The 19,536-nt window shown below is 47.0% G+C and overlaps 5 protein-coding genes across 5 annotated transcripts; 2 read left to right on the forward strand and 3 right to left on the reverse strand.

Annotated features, from left to right (window-relative positions):
• Positions 1–69: 69 nt before the first annotated feature.
• M430DRAFT_60801 (hypothetical protein) lies at positions 70–1,284 on the forward strand (the record flags this gene model as incomplete). Its single annotated transcript, XM_024868880.1, has 4 exons — positions 70–264; positions 351–465; positions 516–886; positions 937–1,284. The coding sequence occupies 4 exons, from the start codon at positions 70–72 to the stop codon at positions 1,216–1,218; spliced, it is 963 nt and encodes a 320-aa protein (XP_024718613.1). The 3' UTR covers positions 1,219–1,284.
• Positions 1,285–1,859: 575 nt separating this feature from the next.
• Positions 1,860–2,923, reverse strand: M430DRAFT_144998 (hypothetical protein; the record flags this gene model as incomplete). Its single annotated transcript, XM_024862920.1, has 5 exons — positions 1,860–2,027; positions 2,089–2,261; positions 2,314–2,537; positions 2,591–2,680; positions 2,742–2,923. 5 exons carry the CDS (start codon positions 2,921–2,923, stop codon positions 1,860–1,862), a joined length of 837 nt encoding a protein of 278 aa, XP_024718614.1.
• A 6,836-nt stretch (positions 2,924–9,759) lies between these two features.
• Positions 9,760–11,762, forward strand: M430DRAFT_145000 (glycosyltransferase family 31 protein). The gene is made up of 2 exons (XM_024862921.1): positions 9,760–10,883; positions 10,951–11,762. The coding sequence occupies exons 1-2, from the start codon at positions 9,864–9,866 to the stop codon at positions 11,284–11,286; spliced, it is 1,356 nt and encodes a 451-aa protein (XP_024718615.1). The 5' UTR covers positions 9,760–9,863; the 3' UTR covers positions 11,287–11,762.
• Positions 11,763–12,069: 307 nt separating this feature from the next.
• On the reverse strand, positions 12,070–13,248 carry M430DRAFT_52904 (hypothetical protein; the record flags this gene model as incomplete). Its single annotated transcript, XM_024868337.1, has 4 exons — positions 12,070–12,162; positions 12,221–12,720; positions 12,791–13,026; positions 13,094–13,248. 4 exons carry the CDS (start codon positions 13,246–13,248, stop codon positions 12,070–12,072), a joined length of 984 nt encoding a protein of 327 aa, XP_024718616.1.
• An 877-nt stretch (positions 13,249–14,125) lies between these two features.
• M430DRAFT_270396 (hypothetical protein) lies at positions 14,126–17,227 on the reverse strand (the record flags this gene model as incomplete). Its single annotated transcript, XM_024865509.1, has 6 exons — positions 14,126–14,470; positions 14,570–15,607; positions 15,672–15,979; positions 16,032–16,392; positions 16,441–16,851; positions 17,057–17,227. 6 exons carry the CDS (start codon positions 17,225–17,227, stop codon positions 14,126–14,128), a joined length of 2,634 nt encoding a protein of 877 aa, XP_024718617.1.
• Positions 17,228–19,536: the final 2,309 nt, after the last annotated feature.

A 19,536-nucleotide genomic window follows, 5' to 3' on the forward strand; every position in this document is an offset into this window, starting at 1 on the left:
AAAAAACCCAAATATGTGGTCCTCCAATAGCCAAACCACAGAAAGTTCAAAGACGACAAAGACCAAGATATGCCAAAAGCTGGTGAACCCCTGGGCGATTTTCGTTATCGAGTCTCCGACTTGGGATTTCCTATCTCGGAGGAAGGAATGCAGATGGTTCAGAAACTACGTAAGGAACAAGAAAAGAGGGATCAGGATGGGAAGGGCATGTTTATATATAATGATTGGAATGGTCGGGGGATGTCTGAACTCATGGAGAACTTCGTAAGTTGCACCATCGACTTTTTGAGATGTGAGCCCTGGGTGAAGTGGGTATTAGAAGGAGAAGGAGCTGAGCTGCTGTCGAATAGTTGATAGACTTCAATAAAGATATCTTCAAGAAGACAATGAGTCACTTCAAAAAATGGGCATACGTCGAAGGTCTCGCTTGTTTCGTCAAGTCGGCGCATTTGATGGATTGGATGGGTGAGTATACCTAACACCTTCAAGAAAGAGAGAGAATAACACCATGGAAGGCAATGAAGATGGCCTCGGCGTCGAAGAAATCATTCATATGCTAGGCGTCATGGTCCTCACCTCCTTTTCCATGCTCTCCGAACACTCCCTCTTCAAACCCGATTCCGAAGTGAAGAACATCGGCGTCATGAGTCTCCTCCTGCTGGAATTCCTCCACGGCCCGGCAACCGATTTTGATTGCGTTTGGGGCCCCGAGGTTGTGAGATTATGCGATGAGGCTGGGTTTGAGTTGGACAAGGATCTTCGAAAGCAGATTGAACTTACAAAGGAAAACCTGCAGGATATGAGGGACTTAGCATGGATCCCAGAAGATGATTCGAGTGAAGACGGTAGTGAGAAGGTGTGCTACCCATGGGATTGGGAGCTTGAGGTAAGACTTTTATGAGTTGTCCTTCTAGAAGTAGCTAACATCTCGCTCAGTATGAACAGTTCAAGATGTATCATGAAGGAGGAAATGAATATGATTTGACTAATATGAGCGAGGAAGATCGAGAGGCGTACACTCTCGAAACCAAAGCATATGCCAGGAGGATTGGAATCGATTCTGATTCTGAGCCTGATCCTGATCCTGATTCAGGCTCAGATTCAGATTCAGATTCAGATTCAGATTCAGATTCCGATTCAGATTCCGATTCAGATTCCGATTCAGATTCCGATTCAGATTCCGATTCAGATTCCGATCAGTTGAACAAGCAAGAATAGTAGCTTCGTGTACGCTGCTTTTCTAATTCATGTTCTGAAAAGTACAATAGCTCAAGTCCATCCCTCACGTTCTAAACTACTGCTCTGTCACAAATGGTACTTTAATGACCAGTTTGTGGATGACTTTGCTTAGAGCCCCTAGTTCCTTTCGCTACGAACTAAGCATTTTGGTGACCAGCATCCAGGCAGACTCCCAGGGTCCAAAAAAGCAAAAAGGAAGGAGGGAAAGAAGAGCAAAAATACATACAACAGTAGGTATTCGCTGGTGGTCACCCACCCAACTACTAATCTACCGATCTGAGGCTTATGTATGGCAGAGCGGACGGGATGCCCAGTTCTCCTCAGTCTGTGGTCGTATGTGGTAGCGATATACTTATCTAGCTAGAAGTATAGCAATGAATGGATGTGTGGAGATAGCATTCCAGACTCGAGAGAAATAAGATAGGGGCTTCACAGTGAACTAAGGAGATATTGACCACGGAAATGAGACACATTTTCCGTTGGCGTCAAGCAATCGGTGAAAGTTGAGGCTTAAGGGCTGAGGCATATTGTAAATTTTTGTATACTGCACTCATATTCCAAGACCTAATATGCGACTCTCCTACCCAGCAAATCCAAGTTACTCGCGCTCGCTCAATAAATCAAACAGGGCTTTCTCCTTCCACAACCTCGTTCTTTCTAAAAAATCTAAAAATATGGCTCAGATCCCCGACTGGAAGTTGTATGGGAAAGTTCACAGAAGCTAACATCAAGGCAAAAAAGAGGTACCATCCACACATGGCAGCTACAAAAGCACAAGCGCCACCAGCCTGTAGGCAAGCTATCAGCAAAGACATACAATATGGGAACATGGGAGCTTGGGACACGTACAACTTGCAAATTGTGAGCAACAGGACTCGCTTCAGCGGAGGCAAAGAATGAGCTAGCGAGCAGCGTAAAGGTAAGGGTAAGGAACAGCTCAATTCCGAATAATGCCAGGTTTGTCGTCAGGGAGCACAGGGTGCAGGAGAAAGAGAACACTCCCATGAACAGAAGCGTAAAACCTGCCCCAACAAATCAGTTCCAGCATGAGACTTTTAGCGATAGGGTATTTACCAAAGCTTGCGTTGAACTCAGGATTCTCCAAACCCAATCTTGGCGTACTGGGATCAGGAGAGTATGCGGCATATGCCCCGAAGAAAGGCTGCAGTGTTGCACCGAATGTCCACCACCAACCCCCATATCCGCAAAAGTTGACGAAGGAGTAAGTGTTTCCGAGAAGGAACTCTAAGAGTCCGCCAAGCATCATCAGGAACCCGCCCAAGAAGAAGTATGATCCACTTAGACAACAGTCAGTATGAAATGCAAAGCTGGGGAATTGGTTTCAACAAACATTGAGGCAGCACCAGTTCCACCAGCTCCTCTCCAACCCATCAAGTTGCAGGCCAATGGAGTCAGAGCCAAAGCCAATCCCAATAGACCCCTAGGATAGAGCATCAGCATCTATTTCTCAAGGGCTAACACTCGGGGTCAATCAAACCTACACTGGGGTTGGATTTGCCAAGATCGACCTCAAGTCCCCCTTCACACTGCTCTTTGGCGAGAGGTATAGCTTCTCGAACATCTCTGGAGTAAGTACGATAGATCCATGGGTATGTTCTTTGCTCAGCGTTGGGTTTCCATTGTGACCTGCCGCGGGGTCAAACTTCTCTGATCCTCGGGACATCTTGAGCTGAAGCTGGGACGAAACAAAGACGAAACAGAGAATTGGCAGGAATGAAGGCGAGAGTTGAGTTGGAGATGGACAACTCGAAATGTCTCCGTGGCAGCCATTGTCATGTTATATGTTATGTTCAACAACAACAAAAACACATCGTGGCGCCAGACGAATGGGGAAAGGAGGATCAATACTTCCCCAATGCATAGCTCAAACGCCGGAGGGAAGGATCGGAAAGCCATTTCCTAATGCATCATAGAGTCTTATCTTTTCATTGTCTCATAGACTTCTTATCTTTTCAAATATTACCTTCTCACAAGCGCACGGCGCCTTATCTTTCAGGTGGATATTCTGAAGAACGAAAGGCGGAGATCAGCGTCCAGGTCCAATATCTTCACGTGACCCAAACCCCGATCGGGCTTTGCCTTTTGCAAGAGTATCTGCCTCATTGCAGTCTTATCAGGGATTTCTCCTCAGAATTCGAGCTGCAAGGACCCCAGAGAGACAGGTCATCAACTCAGCTGTCAATATTGCGGCAAGCGGAGTAGCAACGCTACAAAAGCTGGGGATGAGGGGGGATGAGGAGGGATGAGGGGGGGGAATATGGGGTGGCAGCAGCATTGGAGATTTGGCGTCGACAAAGCTATATACTATATGGCCTTCTTCTTTATACAGCCTCTTATCGTTCAATATCACTTTTCCGTCGCGAAAGATACCAGTTGATCAGGCTGAGTCCTTGAAGATCTAATAATCACCAACAACGAGAGCGATCAAGCGTACACACCCACAATGACAAGAACTCAGTTCTTTGGAGTGGTTACTGGCCATTCTGATGGATTGACTCTGTGATTCTGCGCACTGCACAGCGCATGTATGAGCTCCAACACAAGAGTCATGGGTGCGAACGATAAGAAGATTCAAATCCCGAATATTGAAACCAGAAGCCGGATCCACGGCGTAGGCTGGATATCCACACTTGGAGCTTGGCCCACGCAGATATGAATAGGAGTAGATCAAAATAGACGGCTTATGAACAACGAAAGTCTACATACCTCTCTAAGGTACCATGTACACTTTATTCCCGGCTCTTTCGATGGACCAGGGCCCAGGGTAACAACAAGAGGGACCCGGCATAGAGGTACATCGCTCGACCGCTGCTTCTGCTCACCGTCTTAGTTTCTCACCCGTGTCAGACTCCAGCCTCTCCTCTCCGTTATCTGCAGCGCATACAGTGGATCTAGAGGAAGCCAATCTGAAGATATGTGGTTCGTTGAGTGAAGTTACGTGTTCGCCGTCGTTCGGATCGTCGCTTACCAACACACGGTCGCTTACCAACACAAGGCGGGCCCGTATCTCTCTAAAGTTCCTGAACTAAAGGGCTAAAGGGAAAGGTGTATCTAAGAGTATCTGATAATCTTAGCACTGCTAACTTATCAGTGATCGAAAAGAATGACAGGACATAGACACCTGTTGTACATCATTGATTTTGACGTTGCTCGCATGTGAACCGTTCATTACCCTAATTCATCCCTACAAGACCATTCGCCAATGCCAGCCAATGTCTGTAATGCACCGTTCCTTCGGGCCCTCCACTCACCAACTACCGACAGCCTATCCCTCCTGCGTCGCTCATATCCGTCTCGAGCTCAAGTCCCGCCTCTGCAACTCATCCAATCCACTCACTTTAGCATCATTTTTCAAGACCCGTACAAGCAGGGGCCAGCGGCTATACGCGGCAGCCGCATCGCCAATCTCTTCATGATGTCGACTCTCAGCTCATAGTACCATACGCCTCATTCTACTCTCTTTTGAGCAACAATCATCAAAGGGAGCGGCACAGTTCCTAGATCCTGATCTTCAATCCCCGAAATCCTCCAAAATTCAACTTTGAATTTCGATCTACGTTGAAACTCCTCTATACATTCGCGCGGATCCGGGTTTCGAAGTATACACGAGTAGCAGCTCCCGAGCTCTACGATACAGTATGATGTGTTTGGATGCCAAAAAGAACAAGATCTTTATCGACAGATTACCAGAAAAAAGGAAGAAAAGAAATGGTAAAAAGAACTCTACCAGGGACCTCTTACACTTAGATTACATTGGGAACCTTGGCTAACTTCTACAATAAAAGATTTCTCGCTCATGACTCGATCCAACGCGCCTATCTGATCTAGAGCTCTCAAGAGACTGAGCTTCAGCTTGCCGCATGTCGCATGTCGCATGTCGCATCATGCTATCTTGATACGTGTCATCCAAAGCAGATACCTTAATATTTGATTCTACTCGAAATACTATCACTACATCGTTTCTTCTCTCTGTCTCTCGAAGTCTCAGCATTTTGATCAGGCTGCGCCTTGCCCCTGGTCTCTCAGAGAAACTTTGCTCAAGGATGCTAACAATCTAGAATCCTTCATCTCATCGCATATACAGGCCTTATGTTGCGGAGGAATACAGAAGGAAGGTAGGCATACCTCGCCTACTGAATGCTCATATTCAGGTTCTTAGCCAGCCCCTAGAAGACGAGACATGTTAACCCGGATATGTTGGCTGCGGCATGCCTGCTAAGGTGTTAAGAGAGCTTCCTTAAATCTTTAAGGAGACCTATGCTCAATGTTCTGGAGTTGAGGTCGCTTTTCAAAAAATAGGACTATAGATACGATAACTTTTGACTTTTGCTAAAGGGAGTTGTAGAACAATCGATAGCATGGTTGAGACTGCCACGGGTAAATCACAGTTGATGTTATCTGCTTCCCGGCCATAGCAATGATAATTTCATGTCACGATTTGAAATTCTTCTCTTAAATCCAATTGAACGGACGCGGTAGCATATTCTCCGTATGGGTAGGTATGAAGGTTCCTCTTGGACAATCTGGAAGTTTTTCGAGGAATCTGAATGAAACAAGTATGGAAGTGAGAAAAAGAAGTACCAAGAGTCAAGACTGAACATTGCCGCTCATATGCTGAGCCTCGGGCCTTTCGACAAATAGAACTTTCAAGTTCCCTGGGTGCACTAAAATCACTAATTTCGAACTTTATTTTGAAGTGTCCTCTTCGCAGTACCATAATTTCTTTTTCTCAGCCTCTGCACCCTCAGCGAGTCAGCTGAACAACCAGTCAAACAAAGTATTTCAGATAAGGTCATTAGAGGAGTAGAAAGGTATTGCTACATACTTGCTGTCATAATTTAAAGTACTATTATCTCCAGCAACTGACCACTGGCCTGGAAGATTTGGCCATGATCAACAAGAATCACATGCACACTGCCTCGGCGTCCTCCCCCTGATCTATTTTCTTTAAAAGCCCGCTCATATCCCGACAAACTGGCCGGAGTTGAAAAGGTCGGCATTATACAAATGGGGAATGAAAACTGAACCCCCACGTTCTCCTTTTTCGAGGAGTGAGATATCGCTCCTCGGCCGAGGCCCGACCCCCTTCTGGTTGGGGGCAACATTTCTGCAGATGGAGATCGGGGAAGTCCTTACAGTAGATCAAGGAAGTTTGGAAAAGTCATTTATATCTCATTTATTTTGACCAGCTATGTTTCCTAGAGAGATATTCTGCAGGGCGAATCTCGGTGAGTCGACTTCTTGACAGTCCTAAGAAAATGGCATCGCGTTTCTCTCGTTGCTTTTCACTGTTTGTTATTCAACGTTCCTGGTCGATGATTTTCTATCTAATCTCTATAAACAGGTTTGCTGTGGGATTACGATTGAGAGAAATGGCAGCCTTTACGCGGGACTTGCAGAGAAGACATTTCCCCCCCCAACCTTGACAACGGTGGAGCTCCAGGACTCAGGAGCTACAGATTTTGATACAGAACCCTCGAATTAGCACATTCAGCAAAGAAGGATCAATATACATACAGCCATGATTTAAGGCTTGGTTCCGGACACCAATACCACAACTTCTCCTCCGCCTCTTTCAGATTTCAACTAAATCTTCTTACAGTTTGTCCAGGTCAACAGTTTGGGGTTCTAGATATATCGACGGTTATGGCTGCTATACTCGAAATTCTAAAAGGAGGTAGATACTTAGGCATAGAGTGGGTTCATCCCCTGATTCATTAATATCTATCACGATTCTAGGTAATTGAGGTTGGTTCTGAATTTCCCAATGCTTAGTTTTCCCAGATATCTAGCTAATCAGTTTTCTTTAACAGATACTATCAACAATAACACGAAGCCCAATTCTGCGAACCGCGGGTACTCTTAATGGGATGGGAATATTTAACTTGAAGGGTTGGGGCTGACATTAGATGGTCAGAGACTCAGAAATGGTCGAGGATAATAATGAATAGTTCTTACGAACTTGATATTTTGTCTTCAACAAACCGATTGAAGTACACAATATTGTACAATATACAATCTTACTCGGGAATGATAATCAGACGGGCAACAAGACTGTTGTCAGGGCATGTGACCCCTCGCTTCTATCTGTCCACAGACTTAACAGAACGGTCAAGGATTGCTCCTGACACCTTTGCTGTTAGACAAGGGAGAGAAAGAAAAGGGTGATAAGGAAAGGCCTTTATACCTGAGGGAATGCTGAGCATGATTTCACTTACAGAGACTGGATCTGTACTACTGAATTGACTTGTCTTGATTTGTCTACCTAGGTACATCAGGTAGCGCCTTGTGTACGAGGATATGAATTCCTCTTCTATACCCTACTTTCTTGAACAAACTTGCAGAGAAATTCGCTGATCCATAAGGTTCTTGGAAAGACGGCTACAAATTTGAGAACTAGTAAGTCGTGATTGTATAGGAATAGTTATAAGCTACATGTTAAAACCCGGATCTGTGTCGAATAGAAATTAGACATATGGAATTCGATTAGAATCGTCCGATTGTTAATCGTTGTGTATTATCTAGCTTTCGTTGTTAAAACTTCTACTGCTTTCGTCTTGAATAATATTCGGTTTTGTTGTCATGTACAAATAGGTTGTTCGTTGTGATTATATCAAATGTCGTAGGTACTTCTTTGCCTAGCTCTTATTTTTTCTTCTCATAATAAAGTCAATGATGATGATGATATTGATTCACGTCCACAAGAGCCAGTGGGAACTTGCTTCCGTGGTGCTGAAGAGTATAGGGACGTGCTAAACTAGGGGATTATATACAGAGATGTTGGACATGTGTAGGGATCTCAGAAAGCATTTCATGCGGTGATTCATTATTCGCGTATGGCCTGAACTAGACCTTGTAACTGTGACATTCCCTAACAGGATCAATAAATCAACGTGCTGTAGAGAACCACATTTCTTGTTTTCTAGGTTAGAGACATACGGTTCGTCAGTTTCTTTGTGATAACCAGTAAGTAGGATTAGGGGATTGTTTTGGAAGCAGAAAATGAACTGTTGATAATTAATTCTCAGGGACTATAAGTTTCTGTCTCAAAGGCTCAAAAACTCAAGGAATATCGCACTGTCGGGAGTATAATTTGTTTTATTAGAACACTTTCAATATATTCTTGGGGTCTGCTGCTATATAATACAGCACTTTGCATAGTTTTGATATAGAGGGCAGTGATAGTATACAGAACTCTGACACAGGAACAAACTTTAGCAAAATCTCTTGCTATCTTTAGACTGAAGCCGTAGCTCTAACTTGAACTACGGTCGAGCATTCTGATCAGATTTAGCATGGTGGCATCCTGTCTTGGCCTATCTGCAAGAGAGTCTTGCGGTTTCTTGACCCTCTTCGGATTACCGAGGTATGAATAGTTGGACTCCTGATTTCTTGAAAATACTAATTGAAGGCTGCTGAGGACAGTAATAATACAAGAAAATGGGAATGAAGAGTGTGGGCAAAGATATAAAGAATTTCTTGGAGAGAGTTAAGGTCCGGATTTTCGCATTATTGTACCCTGCAAAGAACCAGGAACAGGGGACACGCATCTTCAACCGTTGTATCTTTGGGAGTTTGGAGGAATATGCTTAAAAGCTACTTGTGCCAGCATACCTTCAATAATAAGACGGACCCGGGCGCTTGCTAGAGTGGTGCAATTCCCCTAGCCTCGCTACCGCTTAAGCCATCATAAGGGCCCCTGAAACACACAACCACAAGATGGTTCTATGGTGTAATGGTTAGCACGTCGGATTCTGATTCCGGAGATGTTGGTTCGATTCCTACTAGAACCTACAAAGCATTTCTAGGTTCGTGCAAATTTTTATCTCTTTTCTCTTTTATTTTTTTGGTACTTTTTACGAGCTGACTGCACTCGTATTCGTTTTTGGGCTTTTACTCTGTACGTAAACTTCGTAAAGGCACTTGGCAGCTGAGAGAATGGGGAAGAGAATGAGCGAAGAAATGAGGGGGTCAAAAATGCCCCACTATACGGCATTCCGGAGTCCGGACGTAGAAAATGTCAAAAAAAGCTCACCAACAGTTAAGTGTTGCGCGTAGTATATTTAGCAACAGTGACGTTTCCGGGCTGAAAAAAAGGGGGTTTACTTGTGAGTTGTAACAATAGTAGGCCCCAAGTCCCCTGACTGCAGAGGGGATCAACACCAATAATTTCGCGCCTTATACAACGTATTCCGCAATACCATGCATAGCATTCCTTCGTTCATTACCGTACAGAGTATTGATCCTCGTATCCCTAGTACCACTTAAAGTCTACCTTGCCCCATATACGAGGCTACCAACAGACCAGTGTCACACATCTTGCACATCCAGCCCACATGGCGTCTCGCCTCATCACGGGCGATTGCAGCCACGGCCTCTCGCACGCCAATCGATGTCTGATATAACTCCCGGGCGCATCCCTTCCCCCATCAGACGTGCGGCTGGCGAGTTGTGCCAGGGCTGACAGCCGGCAAGTCCTGTGAAAAAGACTGCCCAACACCCAGTCTCTGCCAACCTCGGCCCTGAGAGAAGTACATCAACGCAAGCCTTTCCTATCCAACTTCCTACTTTCACTCCTGTCTTTATCTTATTATACTTTCTCTATGTTCAAGTTCACAACGCTCCGCGGCCGCTGCTCGGTTCTCCGCTTTGTTCTGCTGGCGTTGGTACTCCTCGCGCTTGTACATCTGCATTTTTCACTTCCACCAGGAGCCAAACTGTACCGCCCAAAATGGAGCTGGATTCCGCGGTTTTCGAGCAGCAGGTTCTTCCACAAGAATGGCTACTTCAATCAGGCATGCGATGCGTTGCCGGGCGCTGACCGCATCGTGATAACTGTCAAGACCGGAGCTACCGAGGCATTTGAGAAGGTCCCTGTACAGATGCTGACGTCCCTGCTGTGCGCGCCAAATGTATACGTTTTCTCCGATATGGCGCAGAAGATTGGGGACATCCAGATATACGATGCGCTAGACACGATTCCTTCTTCCGTCACGGACGGTAACACGGACTTCGATATCTATCGCATGCAGCAGAAATTACAAGATCATCCAGAGAAGATTGCCAGCGTGCTAAGGGGCATGCGAGATCCGCGAAGGCCGGATGATCTTGCTGCTTGGACACTCGACAAATACAAGAACCTTCACATTATCGAGAAGACCTGGGCTCTCCAGCCAGATATGGACTGGTACTTGCATATCGATGCGGACACCTACGTTGTCTGGCCAAGTCTCATAGAGTGGCTTCAACGGCTTGATCCTTCTAAAGACGCTTTCTTAGGCTCCCTATCACTAATTAACGATCTTCCTTTCGCTCATGGCGGAAGCGGAATCCTACTCTCAGGAGTAGCAATGCGCAATTTCCTCGTCACACACAATGGGACAATTGAGCGCTGGGATCCTAAGGTCCATGACAATTGCTGTGGGGACTGGATCCTTGCCCAGGCGCTGAAAGAATGCGGAACAGATGTAATGAACTCATGGCCTACCATCAATGGGGAACCGCCATCAACCATACCGTTTGATAATGACCACTGGTGCCAGCCAGTCGTGACAATGCACCATGTGTCCCCAGTTGAGGCGCAACAGCTGGGAAACTTCGAACAGCAAAGGCTCAATAAGAGTGTACGTGAGAAAAAAGCCTCGATTCCAACCCTTCATCATATCGTCGGCTAACCTTCGGCGCCTGCAGAAACCATTAATATATTCGGAGCTCTTCATGAGTTTTTTTGCGGATAACATACCTGAACAGATGGAAGACTGGGACAATACATCTGGAGACGCAACTGTGCTCCATATCCACTCGGCAGAAGAATGCGCCAAGGCATGTGCCAAAAAAGAGGACTGTTTTCAATCTCTCTACAATGGTGAAGAGTGTACCCTAGGAACAAAGAGCATTGTATTTGGTAAGAAGCGTGAGCCTGAGGGTGGCAAGAAGTGGCAGAGCAGCTGGAACACAACCAGGATCAAGGAATGGATTGCGAACCAAGAGTCCTGCGATGCTCTCAAATTCCCTTACCAGGATTGAGATAGGAAGGGATATCTGATCCAATCGGGTGGAGGACAAGATGAATGTCCGTTATCTGCAATCATGACACGAAAGCCGCGAAAAGGACATTCTCCTGGAGGGAAGTCAGAGCCTCGCAGCGACGTCTTGCAAGAGACACGTGGTTGAGGGATAGGCTTTGGTGGCCATCTTAGATATAATCGGATAGATTGTACATCTGATAGCGGATAGAGTATGATTGGTCCCAGGAAAACGGGACCGGGTACGTGATAAAGCATAGCGGGAGGTACCTAAAGTACGGACGGGGGTGGCAGGACCCTGAGCCGCTGAGCGCTTTGGGCCGAGGTGGGTCGAGGAGGGGTAACTGGCTCCTGCTAGTCTCCTGATCGAAGCCTCGATAAATGACGATGAACGTGGTCTGACATCGGGTTGTGAAGACGGTAAAGGGACATTGACTTTAGAGGGACTACCTACATGTACCTGTTCACAAACCTCGCTTCACGTGCTGTTCATCCTAGTTCATCAGCCTACCTACACAACCAAATCCGATTGCCCCTGTTTGAACCAGTGTTCGCATAACGTTCAACTCGGTTGAGAGGAAGATTTATAGTAGAGCAAGCCTGGGAATATCTGCACTAAGATTCTGGCAGTCCATGTAGGATCAAATGATTCAAATCTATGTGAACAATGATATTTGGGAATCTATCATATAACGAATCTACTTTTCTCATCCAGCGTCATTATCACGGCCTCATATGTACACATTCCTCCTGAAACATGACTTTCCATCATCCCTGAAACAATCTATTTCATGGCGTTGACTTGCGCAGCAGGTACCTTGTTGACGTTCAAGCTCAACAGATCCGGTCTGGAGTAATGACCCACGACATCCAACCACTGCAAGAATATATCAGTCCACACACTCTCTCCAAGGCATCATGAAGCGCAAACTTACCTGTTTGACACCATCAATTGCCTTCAGGTCAATCACCGCCGTCAAGATGCCCTCCTCGTTCTTCTCAAGCGGCTCAGCAAGGGGTTGTCCATCGGGGCCGAAGATCATGGCGAAACCACCACCACCGGGCGTGTTTCCCTTAGTACCCGGAATCGGGTCGAACATCTCGGGCACGCCCTTGAGCTTCAAGAGCTCGTAGTTCTTCTCCGTTACGACCTGGGTCGTGACCACCACGAAGCAAACTCCTTCGATAGCCATGTTCTGGCACGGCACAGTGTTTCCGACGTTGGTCTGGTTGAACCATCCGGGCTTCGATTGAGGGTCGAACATCGGTGGCCAGCCCGCGATGTGGACCTGTACGCCTTGCGAGTACTCGTAGTACCGCAACAGGGGCTGCAGGTGCTCCCAGCAGTTCAGACCGCCGATCTTGCCGAATGGGCTGTCAACGACGCAGGTGAGGGAGTCGGCTTGGGCATCGCCCCAGATGGAACGTTCGACATCTTCTCACAAGACAATGTCAGGACAAGCCCTCAACTCTGTTGATAGGGAGAAATGGGGTTTCAAACTTACGAGTAGGCTTGAGCTTTCGGCGGGTCAGGATGATCTTGCCCTCGGGGTTAATGAAGGATTGGGTGATGTACAGACTGCCGCCGTCGCGCTCCGAGTAGCCCAGCACGACGAAGATGCCGGCTTCCTTGACAGCTTCGCAGATGCGGGCCATCTCGGGGCCGTCGCGCGGCATGGAGTTTTGGATGTATTGTTGGAAGAATTCGGTGTTCTGAACCACAGGCGTGGTGAAGATTCTCCTGGTTGGGCTGTTAGGACCCTCAGGTACATGACGAGGACGGTTGGATGGGAGGGGGAGAGCTCTACCATGGGTATCCAGGGATGAACACCTCTGGGAATCCGAGCACATTCACTCCATCAGCACCGGCTTTCTTGATGTAGCTGATTGTCTTCTCGACACTGCCCTGGAGATCAAACCAGACAGGCTCAGCTTGGACGGCTCCGACTTTGATGGTGGTCATTTTGACGCTGGGTTTTGCAAATTGCACAATTGGAGAATTGAAGAATTGGAGAATTGGGAGAGAGGAAGAATGATGAAGTGTGAAGTGGCGAGTGGCGAGAGGAGAGCTGCTCATTCACGTATCCTTATATATTGTTATACTCTGCTGGTGAAAGCTTCCAGTCTAGCCAGACTTAGCACATAGCTCTTATCAGAGCTCAGCCAAACAAAGCTTATCATGCTGTAGTAGCTCTTATCAAAGCTCTTATCCAAGATCGATCGTAGTGAGCGGGGCTGATAAGCATGAGATAGGTAAGGCGGCTCGCGAGTCACGGTACTAAACCCGTTGGAATGCGGTGCTAAGGCTGCTGAGGCCCCTGTTTTGACGGCGCTTAACGCCGACAGTAATTAATAATACGCTAACAAGCGGGTGAGCGGGAGAACGGTAAAGCAATTACTACCTATTCTTATCGATTTCATTCCCCTTCTTGACTAGCAGGACGTTATCTAAAGATCTGAGCAAGATTCAAATCCCTAGATATTGGCAGGGGAGAAGTACCCGCTATACCTTAAGATTATCAAAAGAGGGGCATTCGCTAGCTCTCTACCAGGCCGGCGCTCTTCCCCGTACCCAGCAGCGTGGAATCTCCCCTGAGCAGCCGTAGATTGTACGTGAAAACTGTACGTATTCAGTTCTTAGAGGCTCGGAGAAAGGGAAGCGTATGTGGGTACAGTTACTGCAGTACATCCCCATGTGGATTGTCATCCATATCATGAGTAAGCAAACAAAGTTCAAACCCCGAATCATTCAAACCTAGTACTACTCCGGAATCGCCTTGTAAATCAATAAGGGTCTACCTAGATCAGGTAGACCCCTCAATAGAGAGAGGCTGGGGTATCTACGCGTAAAGTCCCTTGCCGCCCGCTTGAATGACCAAAACACTGCCCTTAACACCACATGAGATGATAGACTCTGCCACCAAACCTAAGGTTTTTCTCAACTCCATCGAGCCCGCCACATTATCAGCCTCGGATATTGGGATTATCGAATGATTGCCCCTCCCTATCACAATCAAATCTCCTGCATTTCCCGGCGATTGCCCTATCTCTTGTCTCGCATGGTCTACGCAATCAGCCAAAGGAGTTGTGGTTGCTACGTCGACGAACACTACACGATTTGTCAATTCCTGAGGTAATGAGTCGCGGAGTGTGTGCAGAAGTGCAGTATCTTGCGCCGCTGCGGTCTGTAGTTCTTCGGGATCGACGACTTGAGTGATGACTTGAGTGGTGGCACGCGAGCTGCTGCCGCCAGAAGTGTCAGCTTGGACTACATTGGTTGTAACTTCTGGCGACTTCAGGCTTGGAGCTGCTGTAATAAAGTGGATGATTGTTGCTGTAATGTTGCTTCTTTGAGCGAGTTGGAGCACCAAGCGAAGAGCGACACGGTCGTCGACACCACCAAAGAATGGGAAGTAGATATGGTGGCTCCGGTCCACAACAGGTGAGAGAGCCGGTTCTCGGTTGCTCCTTAAGCTGAGACCACTGACCCTGCGAGTGAGGCGAGGAGGTGCTTGCATAGTAGGGCCACCGAAACCACGATTGACAATAACAGCGGTGTTACACTTGGCAGTCTCAAACGTTTTTCTGATAAAACTCTCTTGTAATCCACCGGAGAACTTGTCTTGGGTTGAGTCACCTTCAGAAAGGCTCCCTGTTTCACTCCACGGAATGAGCACGAGGTCGGAGAAGTGGTCAGATGCCTCGCTGGTCAAGGTCTCTGCGTAAGAGGCTTCAGGGACAACAGACACGCTACCAGAGACGGGGATGTTGTTGAGCTGGGCGAAAGTTCTGAACGCATTAACGACCGGGTCTCGATAGCTGTACTCGTCCACTTCAGACACCTTCATGACAGATGAGGTACGCTCTGTAAGTTCCAACAAACGGAGACCATGAACTTCGAGGGGACGCTTGTTCATAGGAACAGTCGAACAAATTGTCGAAGACTCCTGTGCGTCCGTTTTAAGCTCAGTCTTATTTCTGTGGACCTTAGCGGCCTGGGTTGTATTGTCTCCGCCAAGGAGGGATATAAATGTAAAGACACTCGATAAGCTGTCAAGTCTAAGGTGGACCAGAAGCCGGCTAATCTTGGAACTATTGAGCTTCTCCATGGCAATTTCTGGAGATTCGCCATCTTCTGAATTATCGAGACGGTTCCCATCCCAATCAATCTCTCCTCTCTTCCATGCCTCAAGCTTCTTCTGATACCATTCCGGGTAAAGGGACAGCGTCAATGGAGTAGTTGTGACAGTTGTGACAAGCGCCATCACAACGAAGATGGTGAAGGTCCTCGTAGATAAGATTTTGGCTTGCAAACCAATATTCTGCTTTGTTAGCCGGTGGCGCCCATCGAGCTTCTGCTCAGAGGCTCAGGCAGGGAAAGCTTACCAAGACAATAAGTTCCACGAGACCTTTGCAACTCATCAAAACTCCAATACTGAAACTTTCTCGCCAAACAAGACTGCAAGCTCTGGCAGCGAGTGCACCTCCGATAATCTTACCCGCAAATGCAACCGCGATAACTCCAATCACATATGCCCAAGTAATGCCATCGTTGAGCAGCCCGAGATTTGTAGATAGCCCGGATAATGCAAAATAAAGCGGGAGAAATAGGATTGAAACGAGATCTTCGATCTTTTCCGTAACTTTGACTGCGAAACCACCATCATGAGGACAAATGAGACCAACAAGGAAGGCTAGAAGCAAACTGTTAGCTAAGCCTGTTTTTACCCCTGAAAACATACTGACCCCCAAAAATAGGATGTATTCCAATGATTCCAGTGAACCATGCAGATGTGAGTGCAAGCAGTATCGTGACGGCCGCCATTGTCTGGGTGGGGCCATTCTCGATACTTCCGGAGCGTCGAAGCATGTATAAGAACGCAGGTCGAATTGCAAAGACCAAAAATAATACCCATCCAACGCAAGTCAACAAGACGTACAGTGCTGTGATACCGGATCCATTGTTCACCAACGCCACGCACAGCGCAAGTAAAATCCAGCCAGTAACATCGTTTCCAACTCCTGCAGCAAGAACGGTGACTCCGACAGGTGTACTGAGGAGCTTCAATTCGGTAAGGATGCGACACAGTACTGGAAAGGCTGTGATCTGAGGTAGATGTTAGTTCTGAAGGTTTGATTTTGACACAGCACGTACTGAGAGAGCAGTCCCAATAAACAGCATATAGACCCCAAAGGATATCGGTACAGTCCCCGCATCATTTCTGAACTGATTGTAGAGACCGTAGGCAATCGCACAACCCAAGCCGAACGGCAATATCATCCCCGCAAGCCCCACACTCAGCGCAACCTTCCAATTAGACATGAACATCCGTATGTTAACTTCCAGTCCGACCAGGAAAAGGAACAACACCAGGCCGAGATTGGCGACTAAGTTCAGGGTCGGCATTGAGGCTGTAGGGAAGATGGTGTCCTTGAAGCCCGGAATCCGCATCATGACGGAGGGACCCAGAAGGATCCCGCCGATCACTTCTGCGATGACTCTGGGTTGTCGAAGTTTCGACAGAGGATAGTGAAGGAGTCGGCAGAAAATAATAATGATTCCTGCCTGGAGCCATTGTCAGCCCTGTCAAAATTGGCCGTTGAAGAGAGAGAGAACTGGTGATCGACACTCGGTCGCATTGCGAATCTGAAACCCCGCAGCTATCAAACGGGACCTCGCAGTCGGAGAATTCAGTAGGGTAGCAGCAGTCATAGCTACACCTGCATGGCAATAATGGCGGCTCCGAATATCAAAAACCAGGTCAACATACCTGGATAATGAACAGGATGATGGGGTTCTGGGAGTCGTAGTGAGTCGGGTTGGACCCCTCCAGTATCCCACCCTGGGAGGGAGCACGATCCGTCGACCTCGCAGAGGCAGAAGTAGAGGAGACCATCTCTCTAATTGTCTGCATTACTATCGGCGCTTCGGAAGTAGCCATGTTGAGTTGTGATCGCGACGGCGACTCCAGCTCGAGGCCCAGCGTGCTGGACTGCTGTCCTTGGGATGAATCCCCTCGTGACGAATCCCCTCAGCTTTTGTTCCGACGAATTCCAAAGGTACATTTATCAATTTCGCGTCATAGTAATCCCGGGGTGAATAAGGTAGCCGCTGCTAGCGCCGAACCGGACAGAAAGGTACATTAAGGTAATATTGTCGACGTCGGTTGGGAATAGCCTCAATTTCGAAAAGTTGTAGATAATAAATTCGATCCTTTTCGTATCAACCCAGGATTTGTTTTCCTTTACGAACTTCGGTAGTACTGCGTGGAGCGAAGTTGGTAGATGTACCCCGACCAAACTTGAATCTTTCGATTAAGCTTGTCATGTAAATTGCCTACCTAACCAGGATGCTGCGGGGATTCTACCTAGATCAGGTAGGTACGTAAACCTCATACCGCATATAAACCATATAGCTTTGCTTACATGAAATTCATATAGAGCACGTCGCCAAGACGATATAGGAGGCTTTAGGAGACGGTACTGTAGATTGAGTTACGGGCGGTGCGCTTCCCAATATTCTCATATTTGCACTATAACGATCCGAACCTGGGAAGCTCGGCTAGTGGTGCCCCTATATTGCTTCTCCAGATTCCTCTCCCCTCTCCCTTCACTTTTTAATCGGCTCTATTCCTCCCGTCCAACAGTGGACTGTGGATCATGGTCGGAAATCTGACCACTTGTGGCAGACATGTTTGTCGTATTGGAGACACCACTGGAAATAGCAGTTGAAAAAGGCTCGAGTGATGCTGAATCTGCAGTACTAGAATCTGTTAATACTACCGCATCTGCACCTACACCGATAAGTGTGTTGTATTTTATTTTAGACGTTTCTATTGCGTGGATATATGCATGTTCTTCTGCAATCATGAATCAAATTCGCGATCTCCTTAAAGCATTTGACAAGAAGTTTCTTTGAAGTGTAATCAAGCTCACCAATGTCTTTGAACTCCAGGTTCGTGTGAATAGTTTGCGGATATCCATATATCTCGAGGGAAGAATCGTTCAGTTCTTCAATCTCCTTTTTTTGGAAGGATAGCTTTATCTTTTCCATCGTAGTGATCACAATGCTCGCTGGGATGGGAGGTTCCTGTAACCATCTTTTGGCTTGGTCGGCTCCTTTCACAGTATAGTAACTTGACTGCGAAGGATAGGGTACATGAATGCTTTCTATATCAAGTGGTTGGAGCTGCATTGGTAATAATTTGGATCTCGTCAAATGATTTTCTCGATGAGGAGTGAATACAATTTTTCTACTCTTCGTTTTGAGAATGAGGTCCAGAGTGATATACTGCAGCTCTGATCTAGGCGTTTGATATGAACTGTAACAATTAGCGTATATATTAAGTTATAGGACTATAGGAGACAACACAACGTAGTTGCTAGGTTGGCTACTAGAGAATTGCTTCTTTCATCGAAATATAGTCTTATGGTCATACCATCTGCGGCCTGCGGGTGTGTGTTAGCGGAGTTCAGACCCAACCAAGTGTTAAGCCTTAAGTCACAATTATCTTTTGGGGTCACCGATATTATAATCTATCCAGTACCAGGCGTAAAGGAGTAGTTAGCGAAGTAAGGAAAAAGGACCCGCTGGTGGCATGATCACTTGATTTACCCCATAGGCCGTACAAGGACCCTATTGCGGGCCTGCAGCTCTGTGTACGGCAGGACGAATACGTTTGAGCCAACGTATCCTTATCATGAGTGCGTGGGGGTGCAGTAAGGCTTGACTGGCTCGCTTGGTCGAGTCTTGAATGTAGAACGGGTGCACGCGCTGAGCCTGTACGTTATAATGTATTAATGCCCGTCTTGTGTTGAGGTCGCAGGCGGCAAGTTTTAGCCAGGCTAGATAGAGATAAAACACCAGATGAAATGGTAGCGTATGTGATGTAGATGAAACAATTGAGAAGAGAGGCTTAGAGAGCTCGCAGGGACAGAAATGTTGGGGTTCTCGCAACACGAGTCAGTGTTGTATCATGAACCTACGGAGAGGAGGGCTCTACTGTGATGGTTGCCCAATAACCGATGTCTGTCATAGGTGAAACCGAGGTCAGATGGTGGCGGTGTGGCGGTGTAATGACCTTGCGCTCACCGTGCATCCAGTAATAATATACTCTATAAACACTGTGCTTTTCATACCTATACAAGACAAGGCCCCTGAGGGTTGCATCCCAGCCACATGCCATCTAATGCTGTACATTATTCGGGTCGTGCAGCCTTGAGATCTTTTACGCCCCCTTTCTGAGAAAAA

This window comes from Amorphotheca resinae (assembly GCF_003019875.1).
Source record: "Amorphotheca resinae ATCC 22711 unplaced genomic scaffold M430scaffold_10, whole genome shotgun sequence".
Taxonomy (NCBI): Eukaryota; Fungi; Ascomycota; class Leotiomycetes; order Helotiales; family Amorphothecaceae; genus Amorphotheca; species Amorphotheca resinae.

Bases quoted from the DNA above. Each gene is read 5' to 3' on its own strand.
- M430DRAFT_145000 (XM_024862921.1), top strand. From the start codon at position 9,864: ATGTTCAAGTTCACAACGCTCCGCGGCCGCTGCTCGGTTCTCCGCTTT. The intron at 10,884-10,950 runs GTACGTGAGAAA...CGGCGCCTGCAG, and splicing joins AGCAAAGGCTCAATAAGAGT to AAACCATTAATATATTCGGA.